This window comes from Rutilus rutilus (assembly GCF_951802725.1).
Source record: "Rutilus rutilus genome assembly, chromosome: 12".
Lineage (NCBI taxonomy): Eukaryota > Metazoa > Chordata > Actinopteri > Cypriniformes > Leuciscidae > Rutilus > Rutilus rutilus.
This window is the reverse complement of record NC_140217.1, coordinates 6,842,146-6,865,929: the sequence shown is the minus strand read 5'-3', so window position 1 is coordinate 6,865,929 and position 23,784 is coordinate 6,842,146. Positions and strand designations below refer to the sequence as shown.

General features: G+C 37.7%; 1 protein-coding gene across 3 annotated transcripts; it reads right to left on the bottom strand.

Annotated features, from left to right (window-relative positions):
• Nucleotides 1–22: 22 nt before the first annotated feature.
• On the bottom strand, nt 23–23,784 carry dzip1 (DAZ interacting zinc finger protein 1). Of its 3 annotated transcripts, none has more exons than XM_084426337.1 (19): nt 23,593–23,784; nt 22,515–22,634; nt 21,614–22,240; nt 16,124–16,208; nt 14,722–14,852; nt 14,477–14,635; nt 10,754–10,882; nt 10,617–10,679; nt 10,400–10,528; nt 10,072–10,120; nt 9,932–9,979; nt 8,354–8,413; nt 7,040–7,188; nt 6,760–6,946; nt 6,093–6,246; nt 5,023–5,345; nt 4,803–4,945; nt 4,251–4,425; nt 23–404 (listed from the first exon to the last, which is right to left on the bottom strand). In XM_084426337.1, exons 2-19 carry the CDS (start codon nt 22,515–22,517, stop codon nt 322–324), a joined length of 2,697 nt encoding a protein of 898 aa, XP_084282463.1. In that variant the 5' UTR covers nt 22,518–22,634; nt 23,593–23,784; the 3' UTR covers nt 23–321. The 3 variants fall into 3 exon arrangements, with proteins under 3 accessions (XP_084282463.1, XP_084282465.1, XP_084282464.1); XM_084426339.1 differs by having other exon boundaries at nt 22,477–22,634; nt 23,593–23,778; XM_084426338.1 differs by lacking the exon at nt 8,354–8,413.

Genomic DNA, 23,784 nt, shown 5'->3' with positions numbered 1-23,784 from the left:
GCAAAGCAAAGAAGAATCTTTGAAGTGTTATAAAAAGTGAATTTAATAAATCATTTAGCATATAAACAATCAAAAAGTATGAGGCAATTATTTTAAAGTGCAATATCCCTTAGATGTTCCTCAGTATTAACTGTACTTGTACCTTTATATTTCATATAAAGTACCTTTAACACTGTCAATATCAAACTCAAGGAATGAAAGGCTGTTTTTGCACTGCTGTCCCTGAATAAACACTAAGCCTGAGCTACAACAGATACTGGGTATTACAATTATGAGGTTTATTAGCTTGTGAATGTTTTGGTATTGCTCTGCTGCATTTTCTTATATCTCATCTGAATCATCCCAGTCACTGACGGTCACTAAGCTGCTCTTGAGAGTGCTGCTGGTTCCTGCGTCTGTGAGGCCTGCAAAACACAAAGAAAGAAATCAGAATCACCGTCCGAAGACTAGCAACAGGTGTTGAGCTGAAGAGCCTCTGCTTATAAGAGAGGGGTCACGACTCACGAAACACTGGCTCAAATGTCTAACATATACTATAGAAACGTATACTACGGGTGTGCTCACACTTCAAACCGACTCTGGTGCGATTGCTCTGTTAGTGCGGTTCATTTGAATAAGTGTGAACGCTGCCATCCGAACTCTAGTGAGGTTTGACTGAAATATGAACACAACACAAATCGAAGACATCTAAACTAAACAAAAACAGGACGTGATGTCACAAGATGCGACCCTAAAGAGGACAGAATGTTCAAGCACACCTGTTTTTTCTCGTCATAAGAGCTACGTTGGCCATTACAGTTCAGTACAGCAGATCTTCGTTTGTGTGTGTAATGGAGGAATTCCTGGAACTTCTTTAACTCCTTTACATGTTTTATACTGGCCAGCTTTACTGACTGCAGAAATTAATGTGAGGTTTATTAATTTGTCTATTTTTTTTTTGGGGGGGGGTACTGAGCATAACAGAAAATATTATGGATATTTTAAAAAGATTCATTGAAGTTGGTAAGTAAATAAATTGAACAGTGACTAACATAATTCTTCAAAAGTAAAAATACTACTTTCATATTATAGCTAATTCAGCTTTTTGTTTACGGTAAAATTAAGTTGTAAAAAGACTAAATTAAAGGTTAGGCAGTTAGATATGGGCCATGGACTTAGCCGAGGCTGTCTATTGATAGTATGTAACTCTCTAATGCAGCGGTCCCCAACCTTTCTTGCGCCACGGACCGGTTTAATATCAGACAATATTTTCACGGACCGGCCTTTAAGGTGTGGCGGATAAATATCACAAAATAAAATGATACAACCGGCATTAAAACTGGGGTATTTTTTAAATATAATAATAAACGTGAATCCAATGTGTAGGCCTACTCGCAACTTTATTAGCAGCGTCCTCGTAACATCGCGCCTAAAGACAACTGAGAAAGCCTGAACACAAACAAAATGTTCACAAACAGTTCACGCGCCGGCACCTCCGTGCCGTGATTATCTATTTTCTAATATATTTATAGAAAATATATTTTCTTATTTATTAAATCCAGGCAATTGATTGATGAAACATTGATTAAAAATAAGATACAATTAATACAAAACGAAATAAAATTTAAAGACAGGGTTTGTGCTTTCTGTTTGAGGTCTCTGTGAAAGTTTTAAAGCAGTCTTTTAGTGCCGCTTTCAGAGAGCTCACGGAGAACTGTCCCGTCTGTAACACTGTTTTTTTTTTATGCAAAATAAATTTCTAAATAAATGCGACTTATAGTCCAGTGCGACTTAGGCTATATTTGTTTTTTCTTCTTCATGGCGCATTTTTTGACTGATGCGACTTATACTCCGGAGTGACGTATAGTCCGGAAAATACAGTAAGTTATTTATTCTTTCTGTGCGGCCCGGTACCAAATGTCCCACGGACCGGTACCGGTCCGCAGCCCGGGGGTTGGGGACCCCTGCTCTAATGTACTCGCTCATGATATAAATTTTGTACATTTTGAACATAAAAAAGTTACATAGTGTAGCTTTAAGAAAAAAAAAGAATTTTTTATATATATATAATTTTTCAACTCAAAAAAAAAAAAAGGCAACAATAGGTAACATGTTTCAATGTGGATACATAACAGAAAATATGATGCATATTTTAAAATGGTCCATTGAAGTTGGTGAGTAAATAAATTGACTGACTAACAGTGCCGTCCTCAAAGATGGCAATAACCGAAATCCTTGTCCTTGTGGGGACATTTTTTGGTCCCCAATAAGAAAACAGCTTATAAATCATACTGTGATGTTTTTTTGAAAATGTAAAAATGCAGAAAGTTTTTTTTTTTTAGTGTGTCCATAAATATAAAAAATTTTCAGTGTAGCTTTTCGGCAAGCAATCTGAGTCTCTATGATGTAAATCAGGGGTGTCAAACTCATTTTCACTGAGGGCCACTTCAGCATTATGGCTGCCCTCAAAGGGCCGGTTGTAACTGTAAGACGTTTAAAATGTTAATATATTGTCTCTTTATTTGATTATTACTTATTTAAGTTACAAATATTGTATATGCATTTGCAGGGGTGTTTCTAGGTTTCAAAAACATCAGGGGATGAGCCCGAAACATCAGGGGCTGGGTAATAATGATTTGATACAGAGAATAATGTATATTGTATATGCAGGGGAAAACTGGCTAAAAAATTCAGCCTTGGCACTGTAGCCACACCAGCACACATTACCACACAGTCATGCGTATTCAAATGTGAGGTAGTTAGGGGGGTTCGGGGGCATGCTCCCCCGATAAAATATGGATTTCTCGGACCTACATATGTGCATTTTAAGGTGTTTAAAGGCCAAAAAAATTGATAACAATAGCTTTAAAAGCATGTTAGTGGGCAGTAGCATAAATTATTTGTCAAGATAACAGATTCTTAAAAATGAGAATGAGGATAAATGTTGCAATGAATGATCCACACTACAAAATGGAAATGCAGAATGTTTCTGCTTATTGTTGACAATACACAATCACATATTCCAAACAGGAATGGCCTTAAATGAGAAATCTTTCAAGGATTATTTTGCATAGATGTTACATTTCAATCAAAAACCAGTGCAAACTTTTTGTGTCCAGAGGCAAATGAGCAATTTATATTAGCATTAAAGATTGGTTTCAGCAACTTGTTTCTTTCCTGAGTTAATCAATGTTTTTGTCACCAAAGGATCGTGATTCGTGTAATTTTACCAGTGTTGCCCAGCACGGCTATACTATACACACCATGTTACAGCACAGTAGTGCTATTGCAAAAAGAAACAAGTCCAGAGAAATGTCATGTCGGCACGTTTTTTTCAAAGCGGACTTTGCCTTTCCGGTGAGCGTGAGCAGAGCTCGCTACACAAACACACACACACACGCGCGCGCGGAGGTTGCTTGCGGAACATTGAGCAGAACTGTGAACACGGAGCGGAGAGCACAGCGCGCACACACATAGCGGAACGCGCTTCGAAGTTCTTCGAAAGCGGATTCGCACTCAAAGTCATAAAACACACTGAGCCAGAGTCAAACCATCGTCGAACACGGAGGGGCGCGGCGGCTTTTTAGTATCTTTCGGCCAAAAACCGAAAATCAGGGTTCCCACACCTTGGTTAACTTCAAATTCAAGGACCTTTCAAGGACTTTCCAGGTCCAATACTCTCAAATTCAAGGACTTAATGTGGGGACAGATTTCAAGAGAGAGCAAGGTTATATCGTGTTACCTTTTAAGATACATTGTTACAGTTTTGCGCGCGTGAACGTCATGGCAACGTACAACACAAATTACCTTACGCGGGAAACACTTAGCGTAATGCGTAAATGCGGGTAACTAAGGTAAATCAAGCAAGCTAATATGCATGGGCCACGAAGTGTTGACGAAATAACATTAGCGGACCGGAGGGAATAATATGGAATTGCACAAAATAAATTCAAGCACTTTCAAGGACCTGTATCTATGTGTGTTTATTTTCAAAAACTTTCCAGGGCCTTGAATTCTTTTTGTCAGATTCACAAACTTTCAAGGATTTCAAGGACCCGTGGGAACCCTGGAAAATGTTATTTTCGTTATTTTGTTGCATCCCTAATTTTAAGACACCCATATGCTCTCGCGGGCCATATAAAATAATGTGGCGGGCCGGATTAGGCCCGCGGGCCTTGAGTTTGACACATGTGATGTAAATCATTTATAACTATGATTTCTTATTAGCAAACTCTTGAAAATATGTTTAGTTAAAAAGGAATTCTATGTACCTGGCTTGTGCCCTTTGCCCGTCGATGAGCCCCACACACTAGTGCTGGTGTCCAGACTCTTGTCCAAGCTCTTCCTGATGATGGGCACGGGACATTGGCTGGGTTTGGGTACAGCGGGCACATCCTCTATAGAGGAGATATCCCAGTCATCATCGTCATCATCTTCATCTGTGTACTAAAAGCAACAGAGCAGAAAAACAACACTTTACAAATTTAGTATAGAGATAAAAACAGCATTTATTTAAAATAAATATCTTTCTTAACATTATAAATGTATTTCCTGTCACTTTTGATCATTTTAATGCGTCCTTGCTGAATAAAAGTATTAATTTCTTACTGAACCCAAACTTTTGAATTGTATATCTACAATATTTCCTACAGTAAAGTGATGAGCCACATTATTTGATTGAAGTGCACAAATACTTAATATAATATCAATATAATATAAAAATATTTAAATAAATAACCTCTTCTCCATTGTTGTAGATTTCAGTGCCATGTTTATGCAACATAATATAAACATCTGTATCTGTTTAAAGGGGAAGATCTCACCTTTAGAACTTTCTTTGCATCTTGCTTTGTATTTTTGACAGCTGTTGGCTTTTCCAGGAATGTATTAACGCCCCCTGCTGGTTTCTTTGGGCCTCGTGTCGCCAGCTGTTTTTCAAGGCTTTTGCCAATAGCTTTGACATTACCTACAGAAAACACACACAATACAAATATAAAACAAATCCAATGCAATACAACAACTGACATTAGAAGCGAGTCTTACTGTGAGTAATCTTCTCCACGTTTCCATTCTGGTCGGTGTGTTTGTGCAGCTGTGAGAGGTTGATCTCCTTGATCTCGCTGCCGTCGGTCCACTCGCTGTCGCTCTCGCTCAGAGCGGTCACATCTGTCCTGTTCGCACTGATCACGGGAGCAGCGGAGCGCACAGCAGGAGTGTGAGGGCTCGAGCGCTGCTGTGTTTTAGCAGTCTGGGCTTTGACTGCGGTGCTGTTGACCAGGACAGATTTCTTCTGTGTTTGAGGGGCTTCGTCCTCAGACGTCTCCTCTTCCTCGGACGAGTCTTCATCAGAGCTGAATGGAGGGGTTCTGCAAGTGAGACATAATATTTACATGTTCAGACAACACAGAAAAAGCCACTCGATCTAAGTATAAAAATACTGATAAAGAGCGATAACATAAAATCAGTGATCATTTAAGCCAAAGTGATATCATGAACAGCAAACTAAAATTAAAGTCAACAGGAAATGGCATTTGCTAAGCATTTCACTTCTGTATGTGATGCATGTCTGATTGAAACTTAATTTTGAGTGTTACTGTCAACTACAAATATTATACATTTCTGTTAAATAAAATAAGCATGTCAATTTAAATTTATGCCAAGGCAACATTTTCATGAAATTCTAAAACTAAAATTTAAATAAAATTTGTAAAAACTAAATAGACATAAAAAAAAAAAACGGATAAAAATGACAAAAACAACAAAATTACTATAACTTTTACTAAAAATAAAATGATAACAAAAATGTATAAATAAAACAAATTCAAAATATGAATAAATACTATATCAGTATATTAATAATACTATAATGACACTGTTGATTGTATACATTGGGGAATGTTTGGTTAAAAAAAATATCATCCTCATGGATATGTTAGCAGAAAACAATTGATAGAGTATTAAAAACAAACAATAAAACCTTACAATAATGTGCATTATAAGACAAGGATTTTTATGATTTCTTTTATTTTACTTATTTTTTGTGTGATTTTATTTTAAATTTGAAGTAAATATCTGAAGATAAACCCCTAACACCGCCATGACCTGCTCCGTACCTGTGATGCTGCAGTGGTGTGGAGGTCTTGGGCAGGGTGCTGGTTCTGCTGCGTGGGACTGGTTGTGGAGTGTGATGCTGTTTGGGAGCAGGACCTGACACCACACGAGTTACTGTTGATGGAAAACTGCTGGATCTGGGTCTGGACTGCATCACTGCAAAAGAACAAGAAAAAAGCTGGAAACAAGTGATCCAAGAAACAAAACATCAACTAAAATACAAAGCTTTAATACGTGCGAATTAAACCGTGTATTTGTTCTTCCTTGTCGTTCATTCATTATTTTTTACAAAGCATTATTTTGCTTTGCTTCAGCTATGATCAAGAAACATCCACTCTTGCATTTTGGGGCGGAGCAATGAAGGGAGAGGTTGTGTTTTGTTCAACAGTGTTTCTTAGAAATCGCTTGCTGCACCTTTCGGCAGCGTGTTCACCAGAGCATTTTTGGCCAGCTGAAAACACCAGGCACTGAAAGCGCACAGCTCTGGGCACTTGAGACTGTTTTTTTCAGTTGAGACGCTATGCTTGCTTGACGCTCAGCGCCTCGTCACGTTGCTTCCGTTTTAAATACGTGCCGCTCACATTGAAAACAACTGGAAAAAATGCTTTGGTGGACACACGGCTTTAATGCCTTGTTCTCAGCCTTGAAACTGCAAAGCCAAATCCTGACCTTGTTCGTGTTGTTTGGGCTTGGCTGGCTGCTCCGTGTTTCTCTCCTTCACTCTTTGCTCTAGTTTATGGTTGATCTCTTTCTGCGCCCTCCGATACGCTGGATCCTCTTCCTGTCTCTTCTGACGATCAGTGACTATCTGGACCATGGTGCTCTTGTACACTCCTTTAGAGAGACCATTGACTCCCTGAACAACACCGGAGACATTGAGGTTATACAGTGCTATGGCTTCTCAACTGTCATAAGTAAAAAAATGTTCATGCAGTTTGACACTCAGTACCTTGATGCCTAAGTTCTGCAGTCTATCATCAAGATTCTGCTGAGCTGCCAGACGCATGTCTCTCCTCAAACCCGGGTTCTTCAACAGCTCCTGCACTTCCTGCTGCCACGACCGGCTCTCCTCGTGGCTTTCAGAGACGCTAGAGGAATCTGAAAATATAAGATGAATGATTATGGTAACATGCTGGATGGCACATCTTCTGGGATACATTTTCTGTCATTCTACAATCGCTGTGGCAGATGCTGCCACTCACTGTAAAAAACACTTTTAACTTGGAATAGCAATGCTCTATAATGCAGTTGCATAGAGACTAAATTAAAATGATGAATATATACACAATACCGTTCAAAAGTTTGTGGTCGTAAGAATTTACTTTTTTGAAAGAAGTCTCTTATGCTCAACAACGCTGCATTTATTTGATCAAAAACACAGTAAAAATAGGAATATTTTGAATTTTTATTACACTTTGAAATATATTATTTCTATTTTAATATTTTAAAATGTCATTTATTCCTGTGATGGTAAAGCTGAATTTTCAGCATCATTACTCCAGTCTTCAGTGTCACATGATCCTTCGGAAATCATTCTGATATGCTGATTTGCTGCTCATGAAATATTTCTGATTATTATCAATTTTAAAAACAATAGTTCAGCTTTTCAGTATTCTTTGTTGAATAGAAAGTTTTTAAAGAAATCATTTATTTGAAATCTTTTGAAATGTCTTTACTGTCACTTTTGATAAATTGAATGCGTCCTTGCTGAATAAAAGTATTAATTTCTTTCAAAAAAATCATATTAACCACAAACTTTTTAACAGTATTGTATATAAATGTACAATTTCATTATTTAAAAAAACAAAACATTTATCACCTGACCACTTCAGATGTTAATATTAGCTGCAAATATGAATTTTCTTTATTTATAAAACTATATATTTTTTTTAAAATATTGTTTAAAATGATTTATTCTGGCCTTACAAAAAATAATGTAAAATGCACAACCGAAAAAAAAGAAGAAAAAAAAAACTGGAAATGCCACTGCACTTGCACAATGTCTCTTTTATATTTTTAAACCCGTAAATAACAGAGAACGGCAAACATTTAAAATACGTTAATTTCCTGTGGCTCCACATTGACATTCCCTTTCTCTTGCTCTGAGCTGTCCAATAATTACATGCATGCTGTAACATCTGTGTTTACTGAGGAGACAGATCTTTAGTTTGCTGGCGACACAAGCTCAGACTGAACACGCAGACCTAAGCAACAGATCATGCAGACAGGATGCGAGCATGCCACTCAATCACTACCGCTTTACCTTTCTCCTCCTCAGACAGCTCCACTATAGGATCCAGTTTATGGCCTGAGCTGGACTGCTCTAATAGGACAGCGCAAAGAGGTCAGAGAAGAGTGCAGGGGTTACGGAAGGACTGAGGCATATTCAAATCTAAACCCCTGGCCTAAAACATCTCATTTTGCACTGATATTACCCATACTGACCCCATTAAATCACATTTTGTGGCTGTTTGTGAATACATGTACATTAGCTTTGAAGCCATCCATATGCAAGTGTCCACCAAAAAGACACATGCTGGGGATACTGCGTCCTAATTTGCATACTGTCCATCCCAACTAGTATCAAAAATTAGAATGAGTGTGTCTCAAATTGTAGTATGTTGAAATGAGTATTCCAAAGATACCCGGATGGTCTACTTTTTCCAGTTAGAATCCGAAGTGCAGATCCGTGCACACTCTGACGGCTAACGTTGCCCACAATTTATTGCACGTTGGATTAGATTAGATTAGATTATTACTACAAACACAAATAAAGTGTTAAAAAACTACAAACATGGCGGATGCGCAAGACAAACAGTTAAGTAGATAGGATTAGATAAAGGGGTTTGAGTGATTAATAATCAGTATGTAAATATATTGATTGAATGGTATTCTGCAAAAGCATTGTGAAGTTTTATAAAGATTTGTTTGGTCATTAAAGGAGAGTCTGTCTGTCATGACTGGCAGATCAACATGCTCTCTCCGAAACGGTAGGAAATTTAATTAAATTGAATGTGGAGGATGTTAACTGTGACAGATGATTGACAGGGCAGATTAAACCGTGATGGGATGTATGAAACTAAGCATCAGAGAGGTCAGTTAAAGATGCAATTATGATGAAGTAGCATGTCCCAAAACTTACCTACACTCCTGCTACACATTCAAAAGTATGTACTTTTTCTTCACAAAAACAGTACATACTTTTAGGGCATAGTAAAAGTAGGTGAACTGGGACGCAACAACAGTTAACCGTTAGCAGATATACACTACTGTTAAACATTTTGGGATCAGTGAGATTTAAAAAAAAGAAGAAGAAATTAATACTTTTATGCACAAAGGTTGCATTAAATGAATCAAATGTGACAGTAAACACATTTATGAGTAAGAGTAAAGAATAGCTCTTTCGGCATTATCCTGAACATAAACGTATGCACACGTAAACGTCACATCCTTTTGATTTTCCCGGCAAAAACGTTCCGTGTCCTTCACATAAAAATCATCCTACATGCTTGTAACAGAGAATCTAGGAAGTCGGGTCTAGTTTTTTAAAGATTTTTTAGGTTTGTTTACATATTGGCATTGGCAATAAAAAAAAAGTAATTAATACATGAAAATTCTTACATATAGCCCATTTTATGTTTAAAAAACAGCATGATGCGATGTCACTGTGACCTGGGCAACCCAGCAAGACTAAATTAAGAAAAAAAATAATAATAATAAAGCTGCATGTAGATCCTCTGCTCCAAAAGCCTGACATTACAGTGTGCAACACCACTGATAGTTGCAGTTGAGATAATGCTCATCTGGACATTGTCTAGCAATATGTCATGCAGGAACTTACCACTGACCACTACTTTAGCTTTAGTCTCTGGAGCCGGGGCAGCAACCACTGAAACAAAAAACAAAAATTAGGAAGTTAATTTAGCACTGATATATTAAAAAGTTATTTTACGTTTGTCTAAAAACATAATATTTACATACCTTCACGCTGTACTGTTATTGTTGGCGGCTTTGACGAGATCTGTTTCATCTGTAAAAAAGAAACGCATGTTATTTGCTATTATGAAAAAACAGCAACACGTTATCTGAGCGCTGTCACTTTAAATTCAAATGTTTCACTGAAAAGACAACATGCATAATGACAAGCTGACAGCATAATCAGCACGATGATAATAGCTCAAGAGTCCGGATATGTTCCCACATGCGCACTCCTTAAGCTCGAGCCTAAAGATTACACTGTGGGCCGCCGCGCTAATACAGGATATCCTGAACAATCGAGCCTCTTCCTGTGCTGAGTTACAGTACTGACCTGCTTGTTGTGGGAGGCAATGATCTGCTGCTGTTCCTGCAGCCTGTGGCTCAGCTCCTGCACCTGTCTCCGCGATTCCTCCCTGCCTTCTGACACAGCAGAGCTCAGTTTGAACAGGTCCTCCTGAAGCTGATGGACCAGAGAGAGGCATTACGCATGTGCGGACATGTGAGCTATTCCCATATTTAAAGAGCTACATGATGCCTGTGATACCTACCAGACTTTTTTCACTGTCATGGTCTTCCTTTATTTTTTGCATTTTCCCTTTCCACTTCACCTCCTGAGTAAAGAAAATATACATTTTATAACTACAGCAATATCTATTTCAAATCATCTGAATGCTGCATCTCTTACTTGTTTGTGGAGTTTTTGTTGAAGTTTTACAACTTCCTGCCAGTGTTCATTGCTGGCTGATGGACTGGGCTGTGTCAGTACCGGCTGAAGGCTTTCCTGCATATTTTTCTGCTGCAATTTGATCAATTCCTAAGGGGAGAAAAGTAAACATATTAAATGTCATGATTTCAGCACAATCACATCACATATTATCAATACTTTTTTACCTTACTTGATCAGTTTAACTGATCCTTTATAACATTGTTAATTAAAATCCAGCCAAGGTTTATGACATTATATTATATTATAATTAATGCTGTCAATCGATTGAAAAACAATTAACTAATTAATCGCACATTTTTCTGTAATTAATCGAGATTAATCGCAGCCAACATTCAAGTTTTTTAAATATTTTAATACTGTAATAATTTCACATTTAATCTACAAATTAATGTAGAAACAACATAAAGACAGTAGCCTATATTTTAAATATTTATTTAATAGCATCTTTTTATGAAAGATAAAATACTGCTAACGTCTCTATGAAATATTTTTTCTCAAAGTTTTTCTAAATTTTAGCCGTTACAGCCATTCAGCATTACAGTATAATTGAAATCTATAAATTTTAACATTTATTAGGCTTTAAAAAAATATAACATCTTTTAATTTAAGTGAACTTAAATCTTCACATAAACCATTTTAATAAATGTCACATTTACCTATGCCCTTTAATTGATCAGGGCTCAATTTTTTCTAATGACCCAGTCAGACCACTTCAGATTTTTACTTGCCCTGTAAAAATGTACAAAGTTATTGTTTTCGTTGTTTTTGACCCATGTAACCTTGTAAACAACGCTTTAAGATTTTCCGGTAGGTCTAACAGGTAGGACATATGCAGAAATTGAATACAATAAATTATAAATTAAATATAGATTCCTTATTAAAGCTACAAAAGCTTATTCAGTCAAGAGCAGTGAGTGATTTTCTCTTTTTCTTTTGCTCTTTAATTATCCTTATTGACAGACAGCAGCAGGTTTAGTAGGATGCTGTCACTTTAAGACCTGCCACAGATGACACCGGATCTGACACCCATCCCATTTTCTCAGAACTCTTTACGTTCATTTAACTCATTTAAGACTGTGCTTGTGAGGATACTCAACAAAATGGGCATTTTTATGGAAGTAAAATAATGTCAAATGTTTTTGAAATAAAAAAAGCTTGTTGAATTGCACTACTTGAAAAAAAAAGGCATGCTTGCATTTTAATGCATTGTATTTTTAGGGCTTGCATTTTTATGGGCTGAAATTCAACATGGTTGAATATTTAAGCTGTGAATATTTCAATTAAAAACATTTCAAACACATTTTCATTATTCAAAATTCAATAATCCATATTCACCTTTCATATTTCACTTCCAAAATATTCAAACTGTTTAAAAATACAACCTATAATATTCAACAGGCAATTTTCGGTCCATTTTATTTCACTTTGCAAATTCGCTTCCACAAATTCAGTGGTTCAAATTCGACAGTAAATTCAACTTTGACATCCAGGAACTGCAGGAAAAGCAGTAGATTGCCGAGCATACTCTCCATCTGCTGTTAGTCGACCTCACCAGCAGGGGGTGCAAAAGCGCGGGTTGTTGACGAAGACCAGCAACAGTTAGAACAAGCCATTCATTCATAAAATGAAAATGATTATCTGTGTCAGTATATATGCGGAAAAGATGATAAACACACAAAAGCTGTGTTTATGTTTCATTCAATAACTTCATTGTTACTTTCCCTGTGTAGCCTACATGTTATCAGCTTTCTCTATGAACGGGATTATAATCAGTTTCCCTCAATACCTCATACTCAAGGATTCCCCTTCCGTTGGGACAAAACGCTTAACGTAGCTTAATGGACTAATACAGTGATATAAAATACCAAACTCGCACTTTATTGGGGCTGTAGGCTACTATATAGGCTACAGGCAAGCAGATGGACTCAGAATATGAACTTAACGCGCAAAGTTTCATGCTGAGCGTTTCGTGATATACTGGCATAAAATCAACACTTGATCAATTAATACTAACACTTGCTCTTCTATTCTATTCTCTCTCTCTCTCTATATATATAGTATGCCTACGTGTATTGCATTAGCTTAAACTGGGAAGAGTCATAGCACTTGCATATTGTTGTCCTCCTATTGTTAGTTTAACTGTAAATCGCTTTGGATAAAAGCGTCTGCTAAATGACTAAATGTAAAATTGGCTTGACATTGGACATTCGCACATTTGGGGACCGTCTCTAAAGTTGCATAAAACATTGGCATACACGTTTCTAACTTCAATAGCAAACTTAAATTTATTTGAATAAATATTAAAAATCCAAAGGGTGCGCAGTATGCCTGACACTACATGAACACTTTACAGTCGGTTTTATGACTGTAAGTCGTTCTATTCAAATGCTATCGAAGTTAGAAACGTGTAAACACCTTAGAGACGGTCCCTAAATGTGCGAATGTCCAACGTCAAGCCAACTTTATGCCAGTCTATCACTGGGAAACGCTCAGCATTAAGCTTTGCGCATTATTCTGAGTCCATCTGCATGCATGAGATATGTTCAGCAGGGGAATCCTTAAGTATTGAGGGAAACCCTAATAGCCTGCATACAGCACATCGCCACAATATAAAGTTAAGGCAACTAAACAACCAAGAGAAATATATGTCAACCTCAAAAATTTAACATTGGATCTGTACATCCGCATCGGGGAATAACATTAATTTCGTTCACGGTAGAGAAAGACGCATGTAGGCTACACAGGAAAAGTAACCGCGAAGACACTGAATTTAACATAAAACAGCCGTCATAATAATCACAAATACACTTGCATTGCTGTAAATGAGATTTATGAATGAATGGCTTGCTCTAACTGTTGCTGGTCTTCGTCAACAACACACGTTTTTGCACCCCCTGCTGGTGAGGTCGACTAACAGCAGATGGAGAGTATGCTCGGCAATCTACTGCTTTTCCTGCAGTTCCTGGATGTCAAAGTTGAATTTACTGTCGAATTTGAACCACTGAATTTGTGGAAGCGAATTTGCAAAGCGAAATAAAGTGGACCGAAAATTGCCTGTTGAATATTATAGGTTGTATTTTTAAACAGTTTGAATATTTTGGAAGTGAAATATGAAAGGTGAATATGGATTATTGAATTTTGAATAATGAAAATGTGTTTGAAATGTTTTTAATTGAAATATTCACAGCTTAAATATTCAACCATGTTGAATTTCAGCCCATAAAAATGCAAGCCCTAAAAATACAATGCATTAAAATGCAAGCATGGTTAATGCAATGCCTATTTTTTTCAAGTAGTGCAATTCAACAGGCTTTTTTATTTCAAAAACATTTGACATTATTTTACTTCCATACATTTTGGCATAATTTTGTGTGTTTTTGTCCGTTCAACCGCTGACTGAAGCGGCTTTCTGTGCGCACGAATCACGTACACATACACAGAAGTGCGCCAGTACACCACTGCGTTCTCCTTTGTGTCTTATCACGCTTGGATGGTTTAAAAGCGTTTGCATGAATAAGAGCGTGGTCATATAATGTAATGCTAGCCAAAGGATGACTGTGTTAATTGTGTTAAATATTTTTAACACGTTAAACTGAAAAAATTAACACATTGATTTTGACAGCATTAATTATATTATATATATGGTGACCAATAAAAGCTTTGTCTGAAATAAAAACATACGGTTTCTAGGTTTCTGTTCTTTTGATGCATTGACTCCATGTCCCGTTGACAAGCTTGCTTGATTTCATCTATTTTGCTGTTCATCCGCATTTTCTCATCCTCCCTCCATATTTCCAGTTGTCGCTTAAACTCCTCCTGCCTTTGAATGAGCTCTTTCTCCTGGACAAAATAGAGAATGAAATACTTATTTTAAATATTTAAATAACAAAATATACTAATAAAAACATGGTGGTGTCTTCTCTAACCTGTTTAGCAGTGTAGTCTTTCTGCTGTGTCTCCATTTGGGACGTGACCAGGGTCAACTGCTCTTGTAGTTTGTTGATCTCATCTTGTAACTTCACAGTCTGAATTTTTTTTTGATTATCTGTTATCACTTCTGGAAAACATCAGATGCTTGAATCACCCTTGTGAAAAAGAAGTGAATTGCATTAAATGTAAACTTGAAATGTACTTCAAATTAGAGGTCTGCAATGCCGTGGATGTGCGGCACAGGACAAGTTTTGAATTGCTGAGAGGGAAGATACTGATATGTGTGCGGGAAGCAGGAGAAAGAAATGACTCGTGGGCTCCTGCAAAATATAATTATCTATGTGGCGAGCAGGACGAGGCCGAGGGCCGTGAGAGAGCGGCGCGAGTATCTCGTATCTCTCACGGAGGAGCGGAAGCATAAAAGGAGGAGCGACGACAGTGAAGGATGAGAGAGGCCAGGTCTGGATTTATGTTGTGTTTTGTTATGTGACATGTAAAGTGTCTTTACTTTCATTTTGTATTTGTTTCATTTATTGTATTAAAGTTGTTGAACGTTTGCTGGTTCCCGCCTCCTTCTTCCGACAACAACGAACTCGTTCGGGGGAACGGGGGACTCCTGCCGACTGTCGAGCCGTCCACCGAGGGCTATCCAGCGCCACCGTCAGGCATCGAGGAGAAGCTCGCCCAGCTGGTGGAGGACCAGATGGCAGTGCATTGTGGGATCCGGCGAAGGTTCAACAACTTTAATACAATAAATGAAACAAATACAAAACGAAAGTAAAGTCAGCAGCCCCTCACGGACGACTGCTGTCACATATAACAAAACACAACATAAATCCAGGCCTGTCCTCTCTCGTTCTTCACTGTCGTCGCTCCTCCTTTTATGCTTCCGTTCCTCCGTGAGAGATACGAGACCGGTGCGTCGCGCAGGTGTCACTCAGTAATCACGCCACCGGCCTCACGCCGCTCCCTCACGGCCCTCGGCCTCGTCCTGCTCGTCACAATCTAATAATAACAGCACACACAAGTCTGTCACTGGAGGTCTTAAGCGCTGTGTGTGTGGAAATTAGAAATAATAGCCTAAAGACTCCGGAACAAGACAGAATCTAACTGGACTGGGACTGAAAAATCCGCATAGACCTATTCCTTTTGCTTGAGGAAATGGGGCAAAACGTGAAAAAGTTTCGGGTGGGAGCGGGATAAAATAATAAATATTTTTAGCTGATTGCATTTTATATAAATTTAAACTGTAATACATTGTCACTGAATTGCAATTAACATGCAGTATGGTGTCCGAAAACATTAGCTTCATTTTGACATTTTTTATTCTTTTACAGTATATTAATTCTGTAATAAGTACTCTTTTTGAAAGTATGCTAAACACTGATGGTCACTCACTGATGTCAAACTCCGTAGGGTGTCTGCGCTGCGTGTGACTTTGCAGGAAAGAGGCATTCATGAAGGCTTTCTCACAATGTTGGCACTGAAAAACAAAAACAATCAGGGGCTTTATTAATTTACATGACATCAAATCTGTGAAGACCAATACTGATTACGTTTTCTCAAATGGCTTGCTTCTCCTTTTGTGCTCCATTGAGAAAAGAAAGTCATAAAGGTTTGGAAAAATTTGAGGTTGAGTAAATGATGATTTTCGGATGATCTCATTTCTTTAATGACAATCAATCTAAGCAGGTTGAAAAAAGCTAATGTGCCTGGGAGGATCATTGCTGAAGGCCGGAGTGAACACGAGCCTCACCACAGCTGTCACTCACACTCCGCTCAGGAATGATACCAAGAGACAATGTGGGCATGTTGCCATGGAAACACCGGGTGGTGCAGGGCTGATGTTGCATCTTATCGCCGCTCTACCTCTCGCTCCAATTCACTGATATGTGGAAAATCCACAACACTGCACATCACACACCACATTTAGCATCCAAAACACCCGTCTGGTACTCTCATTCAAATTTAACCACACTGCCACTGATACCCATCAAAAACACAGGCTCTGGATTAGCATTTCTTTCTGCAGCAAGAATGCCCCCGTAAAACATCCACTGTGCGACACATAATTGCATTGCTGCACTGACATAACTTCCCAAATCAACTGTGAAATGCAATTATGTTTTAAGGATCCAGGCAAACAGGGATTCACTGGTGTCAATCTGCAGCCTCAGCAGGTTTTGTATTACAGAACCAGAGGAAGAACCTCACGGAAACAGTCCCATTTCACCCCAGAGTCGAAAGAAAAAACATATTTTGCAATGAGAAAAACTGTTTTTTCAAGATTTTTTTGTTGTTCAAGATTTTCTCCAGTTGCATACTGTTGTGCGATATTAAATGTAGGCTAATTGTCATATTTGTAAGTAGCCTAGGATATATATTATGGTAGAATTCATTGAAATGGTTTGTATTTATTCTGATTTTGATTCATTTAAAAACTCTCTGGAGCAGGGGTCTCCAACCTTTTTGTGAGTGAGGGCTCCCTGAAGGAATAAAATAATCTAGAGGGCTACTTGTTTGATATAGGCTACTCATACACACACACACACACACACACACACACACACACACACTTTCAAGTTTTGAAAAATACAACAACAAACAGTAATATTGTTAAATATTATGACAATTGAATTTATAATTATATATTAGTTGTGTAACGGTTCACAAAATTCACAGTTCGGTTCAATACGATACAGTGATGACACGGTTCGGTACGTTTTCGTTACAGCAAAAAGAAAGAAATGGCAGATAAATTTCCTTGATTTTTTTATCTATTTTTTTAAAGATTTTTTTTAAATTAAAACTAACATCATAAAGTATGATCTTTTTTTTCTTTGAACAATGATGGAGCTATACTTGACCCATCTTCTGGGTGTCGTCTTAGCAGCAAATAAAACTTTTAGTTTTATAAATGGGGGGTAATCTTTGAAGGATGAACAAAATAATGTTTTGGTCATCACATTAAAAATAACATTTAAATATATGATCATATTTGAGTTTTGAAGTAGCCTACTAAAAAATATAAGTGATGTACTTGAAAGCATTTTACTATTCCTGCCAAACTTCCATGGTGACAGTTAGTGTTTTAGCCTACTAGCCTACATTAAATCCATCGTGAATGTTTCTTATTTCATGGCACAATGTTTCTCCTGGTTTCCACGGCAGCGCTGTTTGATCTAATAGAGATCTACGGGTAATAACGGAGAAATCTGAATGCTTCTCACTAGATCTCGCAGCAATGTTATTATTTCTGTGGCGAATTCAAATGCTTCTTTACTGTATCTCTGTGTAGTAACAGTGTCGCTTGATCAAGATCGGCTCGCGCTGCACTGACATTGGTCCAAACTGATAAACGGTCAGTGAAGCAGAAGCACAGATGATTAGCGCATGATTGAGTTTGCATTTGATGTTGGGCAGCGTTGTTGTGTTCGCGCCAGCGCGACTGCTTTCTAAATTTTGGTCAGCAGGAAAAATGGTTCAACGTATCGTTCGGTTTGTAATGCGTATTGCAGATTCTAAATATTTTAAATTATTGAATGATTTTAGTTATTTTCTCATTTTATGTCATTAACATGAAAAAAGAAAAGAAAAAAGAAATTGAAAGATAACAATTCAGGCTATTTTTAGAACGTGCTCGGCGGGCGACTCAGGGTCTCCATGCGGGCTACCAGGTGCCCGCGGGCACCATGTTGGAGACCACTGCTCTGGAGAGTAGTGCTGCAAGATGTTGGATACATTGAGAATCATCATTTTTTTTGTTTAAAATAGCGATCACGATTCTCCCATGATTCAGAATAGACAACTAAACAAAATAACATGTAATTTGCTAAAGGTTCTGACTAAATGTTAATTGCTGCAGTCAATTTTAATTACTTTGAATGATTTTTTTTTTAAATCGGCTTGAATGAATGATTTAATGCTCAGCGTTTTTGAACAAATCTACTGAATGAATGATTCAATGACTCACTCATAAAGACTTCACTTGTTTCATTACTGGATGAATCCGCATTTTTGAACAAAACAATTGAAAAAATTATTCAATGACACAATCATAAAGACTTCACTTGTTTCATTACTGGATGAATCAGCATTTTTGAACAAAACAATTGAATAAATTATTCAATGACACAATCATAAAGACTTCACTTGTTTCATTACTGGATGAATCAGCATTTTTTAACAATGACAATTATTAATTATTTGACGTGTAAAGTTACTTCCTAAAGGTGTTTTACTCTATTTTGATCGCTACTGTAGACATCAGTGTTTATATCCGAACTATAAACTTACTTCCTCGTATGTCTGTGATCATCTGAATGTAACAACAGAAATAATGATGCGAATACATAATGTTTGTGAAGCTGTGTCATACCTATATTATGTCATGCTCTCTCTGGGTCAGCGGCAGCGAAAATACATATTTAAATGTGATCGTAAGGTTTAATAGACATAGCCGAATCGTTGTCATTTAGGAATAAAATCACGTGGGTGTTTGAATCGAGATCGTAATATTTTAATAATTCGTTGTGCAGCTGTACTGGAGATTACACAGTATTACAGTACAGTCTCATATTACAGTAATGAGAACTTATTTTTACATTACAGTAGTGACAATTTTGGGGGGAAACGTGCTTAACTGTAATGATGATTGTCCTTATTTATATGTAAAAAAAAAATATTTTTGTTAAATTACATTTTTCCCATTTTGACATCAGTTTTATTACATTTCCCTTATTAATTCTCATAGCATAATGAAAAAAGCATCTTATTCTCAGTACTGTAATACAAAATAATTAAACATTTAATATTATACAATTATACTGTATTACAGTTACCAAATGAGAAACTCAAAAAAATGTCATTATAATATCACAATGCAAAACAATATTAACAAAAAAAAAAATAGGTCTTGTTTAATTTATGCAACATACAACTTCTAATTATCTGATTTTGAGCTACATTTTGGAAACCACTTCACTGCTCTCTGATGAAATCCCTTCATGATCCCGAAATAAACAGTAAATCATGAGCGGCACTTTCATTTCGATTCTGCTGTCAGACGCCTGTGCTTCTCCTAGCAACCACATGAAACACCAGGTGTTGCCTTGGCAACAGCTGGCCACAATCAGGAAGGGACAGTTGCATGATTACAAATGAGCAAACATCTGATATAGCCATGAGACAAAGACTGTAACATGCATCAGAGAATTTTCTAAGATGAATTGCAGCATGCAGTTTTATTTCAATGAAGAGACGAGTGGGAGGGAATGATGGGGGATGGGCGCTTTGATTTGTTTCCTCCACTTAAGGCTCTTTTATAAGTAGAGTACAAGTCATAGTCACCGGCTGACACCATCTGCTCTATTCGCCAAATCCTGAATGCTGTGTCCAAAAAACACCGCGTCTGGTGATTAGCTAATCCTGTCCCGGCCTGCTTGTCCTGATTATGGACTTAAAAGTGTTGACAACACTTAATTCAGGATAGAAACTTATTTACATACATCTGCTGGATACGAAAAGCACAAATTACACTAGTGATGGTAAAGTACTATTAACGACCCCATCAACATTTTAGTCCATGTCTGTTCTCTTTAATGCTAAATCTAAGTTAATATACTCCTAAAGTTAACAAAATGTACTTTTCGGCAGATATACACATTAAAATGTTCGATGTGGCAAAAAAAAAACCTGTTGACTCATTGTAATGCACTTTTTTCCCCAAATAAAATCAAATTCTATGAAAAAATGGATGAGCCCATCAATATGTCCCACCCCAACTTCCTGTTTCAATGGGACTTACACAACCATTCAAAAAATGTGAGGTCTGTATGATTTTTTTTGAAGTTACAGTCAAGGCATTTATAATGTTAAAAAGGATTTCTATTTCAACATTTTTAACATTAATAATAAAATGTTTTACTTGAGCAGCAGCAAATCAGCAGAATGATTTCTGAAAGATCATGTGACACTGAAGACTGGAGTAATGATGCTGAAAATGCAGCTTTATAAATTACATTTTTATATTAAAATTAAAAACAGTTTTTATAATTATAATATTTTACAATATTACCGTTTGACTTCTTTCAAAAATATTAAAATAAATAAAATAAAAACGTATGACACAGGAAAGAAAACTGTACTTTTCAAACTAATTAATGGGATCTATGACAAACTAGAGATGGGTAACAACAACTAATTGAGGGTGACTAGTTTTTCCTAGACTTCGTGCTCATATCCATATTTTTAGTTTTGCTATTTTTAGCGGCAATGCTCTAATTAGCATGCTGATTGTTTGATTGATTGTTGCTTAGACAGCTCGCTGCTGCTATAGTATTTATTATTAATATTTTTTTTTAGTTCAAGTTTGAGTAATTTTGACAAAAAGTGTTTTAATTTTAGTGCTGTCAAAACGATTAATCGCATCTTGCATAAAAGTTTGTAATTATATATACACACATTTATATTTACATACTTTTATGCTAGATGCGACTAATCGATTTGACAGCACTATTTTAATTATCGTACTTTCCGTCTAGTAATTTTTGTACTTTTAGTGTCCCATTTAGTTTTTCAAGTCCAATTTTAATTGCCATTTCAGTTTTTTTAAGTGATATTTATATTTGATTTAAGCTTCATTTCAAATGAATGAATGATTTTTAATCATTTTAGTTTACAATAACAACACTGATGGGAGTATAGCGTGCAAATTGAGATTCAGCTCCTTCACGCCATCAAACAGTGAGAAAAGCACACGTTGAATTCCCTGGGGTCAGTGAACAGTGAGACTGGGGTGGAAGCAGAGTCTGGCCCTTGGGGGGAGGCGACAGCGACAATGAAAATGCTAATACACACATTCACACTCCACCATGGGGCTGTACAGACCTTGTGGTAATTGGCACCGATCCCCGCGCTGAACATGGCTTGCTGAGAGGCAATGATCTTCTTCCTCTGCTTCAGTTCCTCCTTTAAGGTCTTGGCATCCTGGCTTTTTTTCTGCAGCTGGACGAGGAGCTGCTCTCTTTCCCGTGCCTCCGTCAGGAGTCTCTCCTCGGCCGCCTGCAGACTGACGCTCAGGCAATCCTGGGAGTGCAGCAGGTACTCCACGGTGAGCTGGGCCAACCGGAAGAGCTTGATCAGGGCCGGGTCTACGGGGCTCTGACAGCGGTGGCAGCGCTCGCCCTCCACGTTGCAGAACGTCACCGCCGTGATGTTATCCTGTAATGCGTGGAAATCCATTTCGCAGGCCACTCGGTCCACATCCACTGCATTGATCCGACGCCAATCCACATTCTCACGCCGGACCCTGAACTTGAAGGGCGGGGGAATGCTGGTGCTGGTGGCGGCTCCGGATGAAGTAAGCGGTCCGGACATGGTGGATGCGGCCGTTCTGCTCTGGCTGCCGGATGAGGGCTGACTCTGTGGAGAGCTCAGTAGAGACGGGATCCCTGCTGAGGAATGAGTTCCCGGGGGATCTGACTGGTACGGGTAGTAAACGTTGTCATAAAATGGCTGAAGGGGAAACAAAGAGCAAGGTGAAATTTATAATTCCAGGTATATTACATTTAATTCATAAACAAGCCTGTTTTTCAAGGTCACACATAAAAAAAACATTCCTGATCGATTCCACCACTGAAAGCTAACCGTTACCAGCTAACAGCAACAACACAGGTCCACATGACTAAATGAGCGTTCATTAAACGCGAGAATGAAATGATGAAATCGTTGATATATTTATTAAATTCCACCTTATTTTGCGGCTTCGTGGTGTCTGTTGTCTCCTTACCATCTTGCGGTTTTTGTGAAGTCTTGATGAATGATCAGAGCGGCGCGCGGCACAGCAGTGTCAGAGCGTCCTGAGCGTTTCTATGGAAACAAGAGCGCGCGTCCCACTTTGCACAGCACACTGCACGAGAACAGAGGAAAGAGCACGTGCATGTTAAAGGTATTTTGGGGTGTTCCTGTTTATTTGTCACTCAAGACAGATCGTTATTATTATGTATTAGTTCATAAATTCGAACATTTGAGTTTGGACAGTTTTCTTCTACGAAATGATATACTACCAAAATGAACAGATTACAGTGTTTGTTTTATTTTTAATATTCACTAGCCCAAAACAATCACACATCAGGCATTTTTTTTTGGCGTTTGACGTTTTAAAATAGCAAAATATTTATATTTATCTTGCGTTTGCACTAAATTTATATTAACCTTAAAGAAAATTAAACCTGTTTATGCATTGTGAATTATTGTATTATTTATTTACATAAGCATATAATAAAAGTCACTAAAACAAATACCACGTGCCATGTCGATACTTAAATAATGTATCTCTATTTTTCGCATTAAAACAATGTATTTTTATTCTTTGCGTTAATGGGAATTAATTCGGGGTTGTTAAATGTCATGAAAATAATGTCACGATGCAAAAAAATGTCCTTTATGGAAAATGTTAAGTGTTAAAATGATTACTCTTTTCGTTTGTTATTAAAGAGAAATGTGACGTACACATGCTCTTCTTGGTTTACCCATAAACATGTTACACAGACTGAACTCGAACGAGAGTCTCTCTCAGGATTTCACCAGCCTTCTTCTCAGATTACTGCCCCTTAAAAACATCTCAAGTTGGGACAGGCTCAGTTAAGAACAAAAGGGGGGCGGCGTGCACAAGAACGACACAGAGAGAATGGTCAAACCAGAAGAAAAAGTTTTAAGTTTTAACCCAACAAAACGAAAAGATAACATGAAGTTCGTCTTCAGCCATTTTTACAGCAAACTAAAGTATTTCGGCGACTCACTCACTCCCTCCCTCACTCACCCATCGGCCGCGGAGTAACGGGAAGGACAGATGCAATGGCTCTTACCTCTCGACTAAGAAGTTTCTGCAAAGATTCCAGTTAGAAGTGCGTCAAATCCTGCCCATCCGAAAGCTGTGAATCAAACCAAACAAACGCCACACAGTTGTGGGAAACTTTAACACACGGGCAGAAGAAGCAAGCCCGACAAAACGATTCCCCCAAAACTGTGAGGATTCAGACAGAGCGGCGTGACGTCAC